Source organism: Urtica dioica, chromosome 10, assembly GCF_054948205.1.
Source record: "Urtica dioica subsp. dioica isolate 48M chromosome 10, U.dioica_male_clone48M_v1_H2, whole genome shotgun sequence".
Lineage (NCBI taxonomy): Eukaryota > Viridiplantae > Streptophyta > Magnoliopsida > Rosales > Urticaceae > Urtica > Urtica dioica.
In genome coordinates, this window is record NC_142765.1 from 15,875,753 (window position 1) to 15,893,065 (window position 17,313).

At 32.9% G+C, this 17,313-nt stretch overlaps 3 protein-coding genes across 3 annotated transcripts; 2 read left to right on the forward strand and 1 right to left on the reverse strand.

The window, feature by feature from the left end:
• On the forward strand, positions 1-4,931 carry LOC149383534 (short-chain dehydrogenase TIC 32 B, chloroplastic-like). Its single transcript, XM_089628964.1, has 8 exons — positions 1-184; positions 1,242-1,473; positions 1,563-1,642; positions 2,955-3,108; positions 3,412-3,490; positions 3,627-3,714; positions 3,811-3,857; positions 4,594-4,931. The coding sequence occupies exons 1-8, from the start codon at positions 55-57 to the stop codon at positions 4,777-4,779; spliced, it is 996 nt and encodes a 331-aa protein (XP_089485090.1). The 5' UTR covers positions 1-54; the 3' UTR covers positions 4,780-4,931.
• A 49-nt stretch (positions 4,932-4,980) lies between these two features.
• Positions 4,981-7,968, reverse strand: LOC149383535 (kinetochore protein SPC25 homolog). Its single transcript, XM_089628965.1, has 8 exons — positions 7,783-7,968; positions 7,600-7,665; positions 7,264-7,410; positions 7,027-7,125; positions 6,843-6,932; positions 6,610-6,732; positions 5,884-6,164; positions 4,981-5,500 (listed from the first exon to the last, which is right to left on the reverse strand). Exons 1-8 carry the CDS (start codon positions 7,949-7,951, stop codon positions 5,489-5,491), a joined length of 987 nt encoding a protein of 328 aa, XP_089485091.1. The 5' UTR covers positions 7,952-7,968; the 3' UTR covers positions 4,981-5,488.
• Positions 7,969-15,351: 7,383 nt separating this feature from the next.
• Positions 15,352-15,805, forward strand: LOC149383536 (uncharacterized). Its single transcript, XM_089627825.1, has 2 exons — positions 15,352-15,600; positions 15,677-15,805. The coding sequence occupies exons 1-2, from the start codon at positions 15,352-15,354 to the stop codon at positions 15,803-15,805; spliced, it is 378 nt and encodes a 125-aa protein (XP_089483951.1).
• The last annotated feature ends 1,508 nt before the right edge of the window (positions 15,806-17,313 follow it).

The window sequence follows — 17,313 nt, forward strand, 5'->3', positions numbered from 1 at the left end:
CCTCTCTCTCTCTCTCTCTCTCTCTCTGGATTCTCAAAAAGTCATATAAACGCCATGAAAGAAACACTAAGGTACTTAGCAGGAATCGCAGGGCCAAGTGGGTTTGGCTCAAGATCAACAGCTGAGCAAGTCACTGCAAATTGTTGCTCTTCAATCCCATCCCATCTCACTGCAATTGTCACTGGTAACTAATCAGTAAAATTAAATAAATAATACTTGTTGTAAATTAGATTCTCTTCATGCTTTTTCTGCTATACCACTGTAGTTTATATCCATACAGTGCGGTAGGATATTATCATTTCTAGACTACTTTTATTTCAATACTATCATGCATATATGGTATATGTATATAGGTTTAGCAATATCTCTCTCTCTCTCAGTCTGATCTCTCTAAGTCTCTTTCTCATTGTATATGTTTCCTTGGACATGAATATGCCTTCTCCGGATATTCATTCGATTACAGAAAAAGCCTTTCCCACACAATTAGTTTCTTTCTACGAAATTGTTTGTATTAAATAATGAAAAAGAATTTCGTATACAAGGAATATTACTATACATGCTCTCATTATTATTGTATTGATTAATAATCCCGTTGATAAAATATTTGTATTGTTTATTATTCGGTGGTTCCTTTTGGCTTTAGTAAGATATGGTTTTGTCTCTTCTGTAGAGCCAATTTGATGATAATATACTAACGGAAAAACACTGTTTGTAAATTTTAGAATAAATTACAAATGGTTGGTGGTAATTTTGTCAAATTTCTCAACAGTTATAGAAAAAAGAACTAACTGTTTCTGAGAACCATCTTAGATCCCCATATCCACCTTTTAAACATAACTATAGCTAAATACAAGTCTCCATTGTATATTTTTTTTTAGTTATTTATACAATCAATAATATTTTTAAAGCACTTATTTTTATGCTCATAATTTACCGGTACAGAAAGAATTAGTACATTATCTTTTTTCTTTTTTAAACATATTAGTACATATTATTCCCACTGCTATCTTGACCTCTGTGATTAACGACAACAAAAACTCAAAATTATTTAAATATATAATGTACAAACTTAAATAACTTTCGTCACTACCTCTCAATAACTATCAACCACGTAAACCAAAATATAAGGCCATATCAAGTTTAAAAAAACTCAACCCTTTTTATTGAAACATATACATAATATATATAATTCCCTGGATACAGCTTTCAATTTTTTTATTCTTTCATATATGTATATAAAGGAGGTACATCTGGGATTGGAGCTGAGACAGCAAGGGTATTGGCAAAGAGAGGAGTGAGAGTGGTTATTCCTGCAAGAGACTTGGTGAGAGCAAATGAGGTAAAAAAGGGCATTCAAAGAGAGTCTCCAAAAGCTGAAATTCTTTTGTTTGAGATCGATCTTAGCTCATTCGCTTCAGTCAAGAGGTTTTGCTCTCAGTTTCTAGCTCTTGGACTACCGCTCAACATCCTCATGTCAGTGTTTTCTAATTATTACAAAGGAATATTATGGATGCATATACATATATATACATGAAAAATGATTGATGGTGATCTCTTTGCAGAAATAACGCTGGAATATTCTCTCAGGATTTGGAGTATTCTGAAGACAAAATTGAGTTGACATTTGCTACGAATTACTTGGGTACGTACGTACGTATCTATTGTATGTATATATAAGTAGCGGGTTTGAGTCACATAAGATAAGATAGTTGGTACGGCAGTTTTCATCCAAGAGATTAATACCACAGATTTCAATCATAGAATATTAGACAAATTCTTTCAAAAAAAAAAAATCTTAATTGGTACGTACATTACAAATGAAAAAAAAAATAAAACTAATAAAAAATCTGACGCATGTAAGTGGTTGTGGTCCTATCTGCCAAGTCCTGGGCTTGGGAAATCGTTTTTCCTTCACAAAATTAATCACTCAAATTTATTTATTAGAAAATGCAAAAATCAATCTTAAAAAAAAAGTAAAAAAGATTAGTATGTGCACATCCTTTAAAATACTTATTCTCGAATATTTATTCGTCATGTTTTTGTTTGACTGTTACTAATATATAAATAAATATACTGGCCCACTTACATTTTTTTTTTTTGGTTTTGTTAAAATATGAAGAATAATTTCCTGAATGACATAAGAGGAAGGAACTACTAAATTTCAAAGACAACACACACACAAGCGAATATTACAAGCAAAGCTCCATATCTCCTACATTTTTTATTTTCTTGAAAGAAAAATATCAAACTGAAATTTAACACGAAAAAAAAAAGTGAAAATAATAATAATAATACCAATACACTGTTCATGTGGTCCACAACATTACTGTTTGTTGTGATTAAAAACGCCAATGCGTCCATTCAAAATGATGATTATGGTTTTTTTTTTTTTACCACTTTTTGTTATCATGGAACTTTAAGACTAATTCCATGGCTAAATATAACGGATTTTTTTTTTAAGCTTCGCACTAAGTGCTTCCTCACATGTGGTAACAGTAATAACGAGCGGATTCTAAATGATGGCAAGAGAGTTGGTAAAAAGGGCAGTACAGTAATAACGCGCTTATATCATTTGGGCTCAACTTTGGTCCGTAACTCGACCCAATAAGCATAATAAAAGCGTTTACCACGTGAATAGGCAATGATTTCCCTATCCTAATCCCAACCAAAGCCACTCACAGTGGGACAAGATTAAACATTGCCTGTAGCCACTAAAACACTTAGAACCTACCACTTGGCCCAAAATCTGTTAACTGTTTCAGGCTTTTGGTGGGCCAGTTTGGGCTTTTTAACTGACCACTTTTGTTGTTTTTGTTGCATGGGTTCTCTCAGAATAGGGAATAGAATTTCAATCAAACAGTGCTGTGGCTGTGCTTTTTCTTTTTTTGAAGTTTAATTTGTGTCTGTCTCAAGACTCAACCTTTGGTTATTATTGGTGCGGTGTGGTATGGCAGGGCATTATCTTTTAACAGAATTGCTGTTGGAAAAGATGGTGGAAACAGCAGCTCAAACAGGGATCCAAGGAAGGATAATCAATGTCTCTTCTATGATCCACAATTGGGTTAAGAGAGACACCTTTCGCTTCAATGAAATGCTAAATCCAAAAAGGTTTTTTAAACTAAACTAATACATGATTTATTATAAGCATATATAGCTAACTAGTTATATACAAATTTAATTTTTAATAAATAGTCAACGTTTCGTTGATTTTGTAAAATAATCATTAATATAAATTAATGATAGACAAATAAATTAACTTTCAACAACAGATTCAGTGACTAAAGGCTAAATAGCATAGTTAACAATGTTTCAAGTGGGCTACCGCTATATCTTTCATTTTTATAAATCAAACCACAATTCCATAAAATATAAAATTATTACTAATTTGTAATTAAATTGATATTTGTGCAGTTACAATGGCACCCGGGCATATGCACAATCCAAGTTGGCCAGCATATTGCACGCCAAGGAAATGGCTAGACAACTCAAGGTAAAATCATTAATATAATATGCATGAGCAATATGAAACTGGTATAAGATCTGGGTTATTTCAGCATAATAACATGGACACACTTCAAAATACGCAATCGTAACTATTTTTTGTTTCATGATTATTATTTAATTAGGCAAAAAACGCAAGAGTAACAATCAATGCAGTGCACCCAGGAATAGTGAAGACTGCAATTATCCGAGCTCATAAGAGCATTATCACTGGTATGTTATTTATATGAATTCTTGGGATACAAATGATGTCAAAAGTACAATTCCATAATCACATTAACTTAACTTCTCACACTCTTCCGGGTGCAGATTCTGTGTTTTTCATGGCTTCAAAGCTGCTTAAATCCGTATCTCAGGTATATTGTTGCAAGACAAAAGTCACAGCAACATAGACATTCATATATTTTTTTAGGCTTTTAGCAACTATTATGTGAGCAACGGTTTGATACCTAAACTATTTTTCGGAGCAAAATAGTCCTTGATTTTAGCATTTAAATAATTTCATAAGAAAAAATGCATTTTATTATTAAAATTCAACACCTAAACAACTAAAACATATCTAAATACTTGTTTAAATTTTAGACAATCCAAAAACTTAACAAATTTGCTTTAATTAGTGTTTTCATGGTCATAATATGATACAACTAGTTTCTTTTATTAAATTCACAAGTTATATTAGTTTTTTTTTTTTTTTTATAACCGTGGTGTTTGGATTAAAGCCAACTAAAATCCACGAAACCCTGTCATTATCTACCGGGAGACTACCCCGGAGGCCTCAATTGTTGAGTCCGGGGGAATCAAACTGGGAACTGATAAGGTCCCAAGAATCGCCCAATAACTTAGCTTTAATGTTAAGTTATTGAAGTTTTTATATATGTTTTAAGTTGTGTAAGGTTTTTATGAAATATAGACTAAGATACTACAAAATCAATAATTGACTATATTACACTAAAAAAATATATTTTAAGGAAGCAAAATATCAATCGCATAATAGCTCAAGGTAGGACTCGACTATAAACGTTAAAAGCCCTTTTTTATAATAAAAATTTCGATATTAGAGCTTACCGAAATACTTTTGTATTTACACTCCAGGGTGCATCAACCGCATGCTATGTCGCTATGAGCCCAGAAACTGAAGGTGTAAACGGGAAATACTTTGTGGACTGCAACGAGAGTAACTGTTCATCTCTAGCGAACGATGAATCCGAAGCACATAAGTTGTGGAAGCAGACTCGAGCGCTGTTGCACCGAAGATTGCATCGCTCTGGAACTTCATAAACCCTGCACGCCATATTTACTATATAGATCCCACGTACATACATGTTTGATTCATATTTTATGATGAAAGGCACTACATATGCCTTTGTGAATAAATTTACAAGTACAAAAAAGAATAAAGGGACTTTGAAGAAGAAAACAAAATATTAAAATTTCCCTGGCATTCTATCTCAGAATTGTATTTCTCCCACTTGTATGATATCAGAGTGAAATAATCATCTTCTTCATTCTATCTTCATTCTGGATATTCTGAAGTTAATAGAAAATTGAACATCCTAAAATCAGGACAAATATAAACGGGATGGCATTCATCTACAACCTGAAAGACCATTACTTTTGAAAGCAGAACTGAGATACCAGTCAGTCTTGAAGGCTACAAAATACATCATTTAACCACAAAACATGGAATTGATATGAAGGAAATACAAGCATTCACAACACAGCCTTTTTGGGATTATCACCCATACATTCCATTAGTTAAAAACTTAGAAACATTATTTCATCACAATTACCAAATCAATGGAAAAGTAGAAGCACACCGAGCAAATGGTGATTCTGTCAGGTCAATTGAGTTGGTACTATTCGATGAAGCTGACTCTTGTGATCGGTAACTGTTAAGTGCCCTGTGTTTAGAATCATGATTTATGACTCGCTAAGAAAATTGTGAGATCGCCTGCGCTTAGTGGATAGATGAGCCTCTACTGTACCTTCATTTTCTAGCCTGCATGATATTGCATTCAAACTCGCCATGCTTAATTCAGATTAAAAGAATAACTTAAATAAGGGCAACAAATAATTCGTAAACCACAAGGTTTCTTCGATTCCCTGCCAGAAATATCATGCTCTGCTTTTAAGTATTAAGATGATCATTTTCCACCGAGTACTAAAATGTGATTTCTTTATAAATAAAAAAATAATCTTAGATAAAAAATTATACGAGGATAGTGGAGCTCAATGCTGATGAAACGTTGACATTTATATCTGAACCTAAATCTCAATTTGTAGTTTATTTGAAACTATGTGTCAGATCAAATAACTTCCATAATTCCCACAAAAAAAAAAAAAAAAAAACAACAACAACAACAACTTTGCGAGTAGACATACCGTCAAACGAGTAGAACGGCGAACAGATCCTGGTGAAGAGAAAGTTGCGTCCTTAACACCTGTGACTTTACGACCAGATCCTGGAGAAGTGATGTTTGCATCTTTAAGACTCTTTCCTCTGTTCTGTTTCTTGGAATGCCTATCAAGATCACCCCTTTGGCCTTGGTGCTCATTCTTCTTAGCTGAAGATTCAGTAACTGTATTGGACATTGATACGCTTGGTGCTGAGGTAGAGATAATGGATGATTCTTCCGGAAGACACTTTGAGTGAGGTGTTACTCCTATCAAATTATTGCAAACGAAAATTCATTTTCAACACATAATATTGTATCCAATATAAGAGCATGCACAATCAAATAAAATATGCAAAATAACACAATTTCATCCACCAACAATTTCCATACGCGGGATTTTTTTTTAAAAGAAAATAGCCAAATAAGCCACCAAAAGTCTAAGAATTGCTAGATAGCCAACCTTTTGTAATTTTTTTGTAAATAGCCACCTCAACTTATTTACGACACTCAAAAAGACAAAAATACCCAAAAAATATTCCCGCCTATTTTGGGTTTTTTGTCTTTTTTATTGTCGTAAATAAGTTGAGATGGCTATTTACATAAAATTAACAAAAGATTGGCTATTATACAAAACGCTATAAGTCAAATGGCTATATAGCTAAAAGTTAACTATTTTAACAATAACGTACGGGGTTACGGATAAGGTTTATACCTTGCTCGGCTGCTTCTTGAAACTTCTGCCTCATAATCCGAACAAATTTAAAAAGACCATTCGTTTTATTCAGCTCACGGATCAACTCCTTTAAGTCATCCAATTGTGGGTCACATTCTAACACTGTGTTCACAAAAACAGTGGAAGAATGTGAAAGGAAAGGTCAAGATGTGATAACTTCAAGAGTGAAGTTTACATTTATAAGTAATTTAACAAAGAACTTAATCACTTACAACTGTACGTATCATCAGCATGGCGAATGGTGAATGAAAACTCCTCATCTGGACTTTTAACACTGATGTTCTTAAATATAAACTTAACACCTAAGCAATAAAGAGAAGCGATATAAATTTCTCTCAAAAGCACGTATTCTGCGTAATGCATAATGTATAATTATATTGAATAAGAAGAAAGTACCATGTCCACCCTCAACACGGAATCCAAGAACCTTTTCGTACCATGAGATAGCCTCTTGTAACTCATCCGTACCATTTTGGCTACACGTTTCTTCGGATGCTGTAAAAATAAGGCTCTCAAATTAGCTAGCAAAATAGAAAAGGACTATAACTAACAAAACCAAGCAAGAGAAGGAAGTTCGAAAACTGTTTAACAGAGCCCAATGGCTTCGGATTGGTAGACAATTAAAAGAAGTACCTGAAGATTTCCTAGAGAGTATTTCATCGTATTGATCTCTCCTAGCTCTCTGCTCTTCTAGAGTTCTCCTAAGTTCTTCTACCACGGATTTCTTAGCCGTAAGTGATTCCATCAATGCAATTCGTTTCGCCTCTTTTCGATTCTTTGCTAAAATAACACAACCGAAATTCATACATAAACTAACAAGTCCTAAAAAAAATTACTCAATTCCACAAAATTCAAGAGCAAGAATCAAAGTTTTCACTAACCTGACATGGAAAATCCATACACAAAGGACAAAGGTAGAAGAAAATAACATATAAAATTATAAATCACTTGTTCATGAATTTCACGGACCTGATATCGCTTTCACTAACTCATCCTCGGCTTCCCTAAACTTGGCTTTAATCTCCAAAGCTTTACCTAATTAAGACATGAAAAAAAAAAACAAATGAAATAGAAATTCAATTCATTAAACGTCACGGAAATTCGCTCAAAAAAACAAAAAAGAAGAAGAAAACAAGCTAAGCGAAACCAGACCTCGACACTGTACGGAATCTCGCGCCGCGGCTTGGATCGAAGATAGGGCATGCTTAAACGACGCCGTCGCGGAGTCGATGCTCTGTATGCGAGAGCGAGCGTCTCTATCACAGGACAAGCGCAAAGACTCCATTATTGTCCTCACTGACTCGTCCGGTTTGAATTCCATTTCTTTTAGAGTTGATATACAGTGAGAGAGAGAGGAGAGAGAGAGAGAGAGAGAGAGAGATTTGAACGAGTACGAATTAGACCGCCATTATTATTTTTATTTTTATTTAGTTTTGGGGGGAAATGACATGACTCGTGTTGCCACGTCGCAGATAATTAGGCCTTTTATTCTGGATATTGGATAAACTCTCTTGGGCTGGGCTTTATAGAGGAGTGTGTAATGGATTGGGGAAATTTTTTAATCATGCATATTCTCAGTTACGAGTGTGTAATATTGTTTTTGTAAAACTGATATATTCTTTAATCATCCATATTCTCAGAAAATGAGAAAGGAAAATGTTCACATAATTTTTAGAAAACATTTATAATATCTAGAGTAATCTTTAGTAATTATTGTCGGTGATTTTCGGAAATTATTAAATTGCTCGTGATTTACGAAGAATTGGGCGTCGAATTCCGAATCCGGACCACAAAAATCCCATCATGGCCCACTCAAAACAGATGCAAAGCGAGCTCACGCTCGCTCGCATCGCAACCACGCACAACATAGGCTCCCCCCCCCCCCTCTCATGCACCTCGTGTGCTGCACGGACATACGCGCCCGATAGTTCGGCGCGGCGCGCCATAGTGCAAGGCGCACGGGACCTTCTCCCGCGCCCCGCGCTCATCAAATTCCACCGCGCGCTCCTGCAAGTGTGTCAAGAAGTCTTCCTAGGCCTCCACATCCACTATAAATACATCATCTCAGAGAGGGTCAAGGACATTCATTCATCCTCAAGATTACTCACTCTTAGAGTTCTGAAATGATATTAGGTACTTTCTGCACAGTTTCTCTAATAGAGCGTTTAAATCTCCCGCGCACAGCTGCGCCTGGGATTCTCTACTGAGAATCTCCCTCATCTCCAACGCACACAGCTGCACCCGGAACTCTTTACTGAGAATCTCCATCATCTCCAACGCACGCGACTGCGCCCAGAATTCTCTAATGAGAATCTCCCTCATCTCCAAGATAAAACACACATTCTCTCTCGGACCACTCAGTTCTAGAGTCTTGAAACATCACCAAGGACTTCTCCGCGCTCTGTTTACTCTGTCAAGCACACCCTTCGGGCTCCCGCCCCAAATAGCTTACACACACGCATTGAACTACGTCATGACTTGATCCCGCGACTCGAGTACGTAGACAGCTCACACGAAGCGCAGTCACCCCCATTCACCCCATTCTCTCATCAGAGAACGCCTCCGGGCTAGAGGAACGACAACTCGAGACTTTTGAGTTCTCACACTTGACTCGGGTGAGGCCACTTGGTCCGACCTTCAGTTGAACCGCCCTAAGCTTTCCACGTAGCCGATTTTCATCGACAACTGTAATGGGTTTTTAAATAAATTAGGCATACACTATCCTTATTAAATATTTTGGAAATTACATTTTCTTAAACTTAATCATTCAAATGTCTTATTTAGCTTTTATTATATATATATATATATATATATATATATACACATTTTTAATTGTATTTTCCTATTGTTTACAGCTTTATTTAAATTATATTTTTTTACTGCTTAAACTTTCATTTGAATTTTTTATTGTTGCTAACGGTTTAATTTAATAAGGGTAAAATCGTTTAAAAATTAAGAGTAAAATGTTATTGGTGGAAGGTTTGAAAATTTGAGAAATTCAGAGAACTGGTATCTTTAAACAAACCTATAAAATGTTGCCATTGTTAAATTAGTATTTGAGAGATGAGTTAAGTGTTATATGTCTAAAACTTTTTTGGGATTACCGTTTGCGTCTTTTAAAACATTGGTTTATGTCAAGACTTATATATATATAATTTTATATAGTAATTTTTTCTATTTAAATGTGTAAACTAAAACAAAATGTTCTAAAACCAAATTCAACCTGTATTGGACCGCTCTAACAAGTGATTTGATCCGTTTTGATTTATGGGTACATTAGGAAAATAATTAACTTAAACGTTTGACATTACTAAAATAGTCAACGTTTCGTAAATCTTAAATAAATATTCACTTTTAGACGTAAATACGTCGGCTATTTACTCAAGACTTACGCCTGAAAGTTATTATTTATCTAAGATTTACCAAACGGTGGATATTTAGCAATGTCAAACGTTTAAATTGACTATTTTTCTAATTTTATGTTGATTTTTTTTATTTGGTATTGGCTCAAGTTTTATAAACATTTAAGGTGGTCCGGTTCAATTTCAAAACCAACTTAAGGCTCGATCGAACCAAAACACCTTATCAAGCCCTCATAAATCATCTCACCTTGTTTTCCCAAAAGCAAGATTTTTAATTTCTCATACTTGGTCCCGAAAAACTCGAGACATTGTACTCCGATGGATGCCATATATCTTGCTTTATCTACGTGGATTCTCAAGATGCGTTTGATTTAGAGGCTAGAATTGTCATTGAATGAGAATTAGGATGGTTGATCTTGAGGCTTGAACAACCAAAAAGATTATCACTAACTTTGTTTATTGTTGGTTGTCCCAATGATTGAATACCAATGCACATATTTTGGTTCTAGCCAGAAAAGATAGTTTGGTCTCGAAGAAACAAAAGGCAAAGCAAGGTAATTGATCGACATATAATACTTATGATGTGTTGCCTTTCAACTAAACTCAATTATTAATATTAAAAATGTTGCTTAAAGGATTAAAATTTGATTGCAAAATTTCTTTAGAGCCGAAAGAAGAAAAGCTACTTAGCAATTGATCTCGAAAGCGGTGAGGAGAAATATTAAAATTGGAATTTGGGAAATTAAAAAAATTGTTTTATTTCTAACCATTTAAACAAGTCACACTGAACGGAAATTAACAAAACCCCATCAAAACACCAATTCAAAGAAAAATATACTTCATATAGGATAAGGTTATAATTACAAATATTAGATAGAAGAATAATAAAAATAGCCAATATATTGGTATTAAAAAAAAAAAAAAAAAAAAAAAAAAGCAACAATGTTATTATAGATTATCCAATGCAATGTCGAGAAGCCAAATGGAACATGGCTCTTAGTGAAAGTGTTGTCAAAACAATCTCAAAACAGCACTTTTGAAAAAGTACCAAAATCTTAAACGTCAATTGTTCCAATGACGTTTAGATCCATTTATATTATCTTATAATTTTAACTCCATTCCTTTCAAAAATAATTTTAACATCTTTTTATCTTTTATGGTGCGCGTTAATATTTATTTTTAGGAGAGTTAGACATAAAACGCATTTAGACTTTTATGTTATAAAATTCTAATATAATTATCTAATAATTAAAATATATGTGTATGGTATGTATTCCCTGGATTTTATGAAAATGATGGCTGTATATTGTTTATTTTCATAAATATCACGTTTCTACCTTAAGTTTACTGTTTATTATCAATGTATACCTTAAAAAATTGTTTATTAGGCATTATAGTTATCTTCTTATAATTCTTCATTATCTTATGACTTATTTAATATTTAAATTTAAAAGAAAAAAAATCATCTCTCCCTCTCAACATATATCTCAATAGGAAAAATATCAACATATTATCTTGTGTTTAATTGAAATGAGAAATATCATACATTTTTCTTCAGTTTAATATAAATGACACATATCTCCCTTAAAAATATATAATATCTGAAATATCACTCTTTTTATTTATTTTAAAAAAATTAAAATTTAAACTTCCCAAAATACCCTTACTGAAATAACTTTTTATTTTTATATTTTAAATATAAAAAAATTAAATCAAAATATTTCTTTATAAAAATTTAAGGGTTTTTGTTTAAAGAGAGGTTTTGATTATTTTTTATATAAAATAGTAAATAAATATTTATTTTACTATAGGTATTTTGGGGAGTTTAAATTTTATTTTTGTAAAAAATAAACGAACATGGAGGTATTTGCAATATAACATATTTTTAGGGGAGATATTTGTCATTTATATTAAACTGAAATGAGATGTTTGATATTTCTGAAAACTGGGGGAATAAATCTCGCATTTCGATTAAACACATGGAATATCATTGATATTTTTCCATCTCAATATCAAAGTCTCATTTTGGTTTGTTTTTTATTTATTTTCCTGGTGTGTTGCTATGAAAATGTATGAATCTCTTTATTTTTGCTGCCAATTTTAAACTATATATATATATATATATATATATATATATATACACACACACACTTATAAACATTAAATATTAAGTATCGATACCCCACGATTACCTTTTAAGTATGTTAATTTGAGTAGTTCTTTTGTCCAAAAACACAAAAGGTAATATTAAGTATTTATGCCGCTGAAAAAGAATGTGTAATGAATACAAAAACATTAAATATTTATATCGTTATTTTCTATAAAAAAAAAATAGATCATACTAAAATATGATGCATGCGCTATGATGTGTGATAGCTAATGCTGATGTTGGACTTCGTCCTAAAAATAACAATATAGGGACTCGGCCCAATGTAAAGAATGTGGGTCCAAGCCCACATATTTGTGATAACAGGTCCAAGAAAAGCATCAACTCGAAGGAAGATTCAAATATCAACACGAGATAAGTGCTCCCCGAAGACTCGCAGGTATAGGGCCAGTCAGCCCGGACAATCTGTAACTGCCCCACAACGAATGAGTCTTTGAACGACATGTGTCCCGGAACATAGTAGTGAACTTCAACTGACACACGTCGTGTCACCAGTCAACCCGGAGCTCGCGACCTCAATTCTAGTACTATATATATAAGATAATTAAGCCTACGTGAGGCACGTGACGTGACTTCTGATTTCTCCCCCTATCGTTTCTGTAATCTCTTGATTCAAACAATTGTATTACTCTCAGCGATATAATATACAGCCCCGAGCTCACCTTGCATTCAATCCCTTTTAATTTTTATTTTACAATATACAATTTTTAAGTTTTTCCATTTGGTCTAGCAACGGAGATTTGAGGCCAAGTTATAAATATAAATCGACCCATTTAATTGCTTAAATTGTCGTGACTGCTTTGGTGTGATTTCTCAACACAATGGGTTTATTTTTTAAGCTCTCTTCGCCACGAATCCGTTGGATTTTGAATCAGTCAATTTTGCATTCATATGAGAAAGATATGGATTTTTTGAGTTTCGATGAGGGAAAAAAAACTGTATGAGAGAGAAAGAGTGATGAATCACTTAGCAAAAAAAAAAGGCTGGAAGGAAAAAAAATAGAAAATTTAAATGGCTTATTCAAGTGGCACCTCATCTGTTTGGCTATTTTTTTTAATATGTTTTCAAACGTTGGCTATATCTCAAACGTGATGCTTGGAATGACCTTGTAAGTTACAATTTTTTTTTTAATATTTGAATAATCAAGCAATTTCAAACAGTTTTTATATTCTAAAATTATTAATTTCCTTTTTAAATATTATTTACTAAATTTAGTCATTTTTTATCGCAATTTTTTTTATATGATTGCAAAATATATAATAATAAAATTATAAACAAATTTATGGTGGAGTTAGGCATGTGACCTATTTATTAAGCGTTAAAATTCTAAGCCTAACTATTTATCAATTACGAAAATTGTCAAAGTTATGAGAAGATGGATGCGCCATATTCGAGAAAGAGTTAGACACATGGTGGGTTATATTTTTAATATTTGAATAATTAAGTTACAAATTTAAGAGATGGTAAATATTTGAAAATAAAATTTCAAATAATTTCTTCAAAACTTATTTGAAATTTAAGTTTGCTCATTTTCTATTTTAATTATCAAGCCCGATCCTTATAAATTTGGTTGTAATTCCACCCTGTCGGGGCCGGCCATTGCCTTTGATGGGTTAGGTCCACGGATAAGGCCCCAAAATTCAAAAAAAATAATAAAGACTAAAAAAAACCCAAACTGAAAAGATAAAATGTACCGACTCAAAACATTGAAGATCAATAATTTGATTAGAGTCTATTGTTTTATAATATTATTTTTTTGTAATTTTTTTTAAGAAGTCTAATTTTTAAATTTTGCCTAAAATCTTTAATTGTGTTAGGCCGACTCTGCACCCTGTATATATAATCTAAAGTTTACAACCTATGACATGAAAGTACTAACACACTAAGCAGACTCGAATAGTTTGAAGAAGACAAGCTTGGAACGTGCCATTCCATATGAAAACAAAAACTAATATGGCTGAGTATCGTTCTTCAATGTTTGTATCCAAATGCCATCTCGACTATTATATATATATAAGTTTTGATCAACTAAGACATGATTTATCGTAGTGGAGGTACTAGGAATGTGATGATTGATTGGGGTGAAAAGGAAGAATACTTATGTAGTCTTTGTCGTGGTGGGAAATGAAAATAAATGTTTGTATGGACTAAAATGTTGAGAGATATGAATAAATATCAGGGAAAATTATAATAGGAATAGTAATTTCAAATTGTAATATTTTAAAAATAATAAGTATATTAAATTCATTTTAAGAACAATACTTTTTTTAAACCGTGAACACTTAAATTTTTTTATAAATAAAAATATAAGTAGTGAGTAAAGTTAAATGAAGTTCAAATAATAAATAAATTTAAGAAACGTTAATGTTAAATATAATAATTTTAGCACAAATATATTGTCGTGGAAAAATTATTTTTGTAATAAAATTCTAGGCGCATTATTTCTACGAGTCCATAAAAAAAGGCCGACTAAACAACTAGCCAAAACAACACCCCTACTTTAAAATTATAGCCCAACTATTAACATATTTAGGAAAATAGCCAATTTATCATGACAACATTCTAATATTCCAATAGTACCCTTAGGTTAATATTATTAACTATCATAGTAAATAATATCGTCCATAACAAAAATTTTAGTAAATCTAATTAACAATAACAAAAACTACAGTGAATAACATTTGTTGTAACAAGAACGACAGTAAATCTTATTTACCGTAACAAGAACAATAGTAAATATTATTTACCATAACAAGAACAAAAGTAAATCTTTTTTACCGTAACAAGAACAAAAGTAAATCTTATTTACCATAACAGGAAAAGTATCAGAGTTGAGAATTAGTTAATCTAACAGTAAATACGATTTACTTATTAGTTAATCTAACAGTAAATACGACAGTAAATACGATTTACTTATTAGTTAATCTAACAGTAAATACGACAGTAAATCTTATTTCCAAAAATCAAATATCTCTCCCTCCTTGCATCTTCTCATCTTCTTCCTTGCCGCGCCCGTCCAGAAGCACCATCACCGAGCCTCCATCGGCGATGTTGTCGTTTATCAGGATATTGTCGTTTATTAGCATGTTGTCGTTTATCAGGATTTGTCGTTTATCAACCCGAGAGAAAAAAAAACGCACTCCTTCTCACGGACGATCAACTCAGAAGATTCTTCAACGAAAGAATAGAAAAATGGCGTTCAGAGCTACACGATTATCGTCAGTTAATCAAATTCCCCGGCGAATCGAAATCGCATTCCTTTCATCTCTTCGCAATCGGGATCCAATTCGGAATCCGGATAACCTTATCCTTCTTCGTCGTCGTCGATTGACTCAGAGCCAGAGCTATATCAGAGCTATTCATTCTCGTCGCTATCGTCCGATCGCCGCCGCAATGTCCGATGAAGCCACTCCGTCCTCCGCCGCTGAATCCGCCAAGACAGTGAGCCAGCTCTGAAAACCTAGGGTTTCGTTCAATCGATTCGGTGAAATTTGAGTTCGGATTTATTTTGGTGCAGGTTAGGGTTATAGTTAAGGGAAGAGTTCAAGGCGTGTTCTATAGGAACTGGACGATCGAGAACGCGAGGGAATTAGGGCTGAGAGGCTGGGTGAGAAATCGGAGAGACGGTTCCGTGGAGGCTGGGTGAGAAATCTGAGAGGTGGACGACCATGTGGCGGCGGCGAGGGGGTTTCCGGCGGCGGAGGTGAGGGCGACGAGGAGGACGCCGCGGGATCGGGAGGAGGGGAAGAAGATCCAGATCTTCAAACGTCGGGGAATATTTTGAGAAGAACGCAATGTGTGAATACGTCTAGGGGTATTTTAGGGAATCTAATTTAATATTGGCTAAATTCTTAATAAATTAATAGTTTGGCTATTATTTTAAAATCACCCATACAGAATGGCCAATTGTTAACAAATCTCTAAAAATTATATCGTGCATCTCGTATTGCACATATTTATTAGCATAAATATATTGTCGTGGTAATCTAAAGAAAATGACTCCAATAAGTATACAAGACACCCATCATAATTGACATCAAAGATAATGACAGTAAATAAACTAAATAAATAAATAAAGAGGATGAGCATCTTTAATGATAAGCAAATACCATATTTGCTTAACTTGTCATATAAACAATTTAAGGTACAACTAATTTAAGCAAATTTGTTTTCTATTGGTAAGCTAAACTCACTCTTCTAACTTACTTTTATCTCACATGTCAATAATTAATTAATATTTTATTATTATTTTCTATTCAATTCTCACTTATTAAATAAAAAAAAATAAAAAAATGGGCTCATTTAATTTGCTAAACTAGGTAGCTTAGTTAAGCAAAGTAGCTTAGTTAAGCTAATAGGTACAGTGCAAAATAATGATAACCAATTAGCTTACAACTTTTACTAATTGCTAGCAAATTTTCACAATTATTAAGTCACAAATCATTAAAGATGCTCTGGACACTTTTGCATTTTCATCATAGCCAATTTGTATCAAAAGTTAAAATTAACTTCATAGTGAAAAAGAAACAATCTCAATCATTTGGTTCAAAAATAGACCTATATGAATATCTAATCATAGCTACACTAATATAATGATCTTCGTGCAAAATTACATTCTCTATTGTAGAGTTGTGGAGAAGCAGGGTGAGAGTGGAATAGCCTACCCTCCTCACCATTTTTTTTTTTTTTGGGGATGATTACACATGGGTAATGAAATTTTTCTTCAGGAAATTAACCAATATTTTTCAACTATAATTAATATCTATTTTAGAATTATGCTTGAAATTTTACTTTGTTTATTAAAATTATATAGGATAACAACATATTAAATACATCTCAACTACTGACGGAGCTAGAAATGTTTATTAGGATGGCTAATTAAAAGAAAAATCTTAGGGGAGACTAGAATGTAAAATTTACGTGTAAAATAATTTGTAAAAAAATAAAAAGAACTGCCAAAAAATATTTAAAAAATCATTTTTGATGGGAGACTAGTCCTACATTGCCCACATCCTTGATCTCAACTGTTTGTCTACATAATGGCCATTTGCCAAATGCTTTAGCAAAATAACTACGAAGTTAAAGTCAACTTTTATTTTTTACTTGAAAGTTAAAGTCAACTATTTAGTCGCTAAGAGCATCTCCAATTAGTAG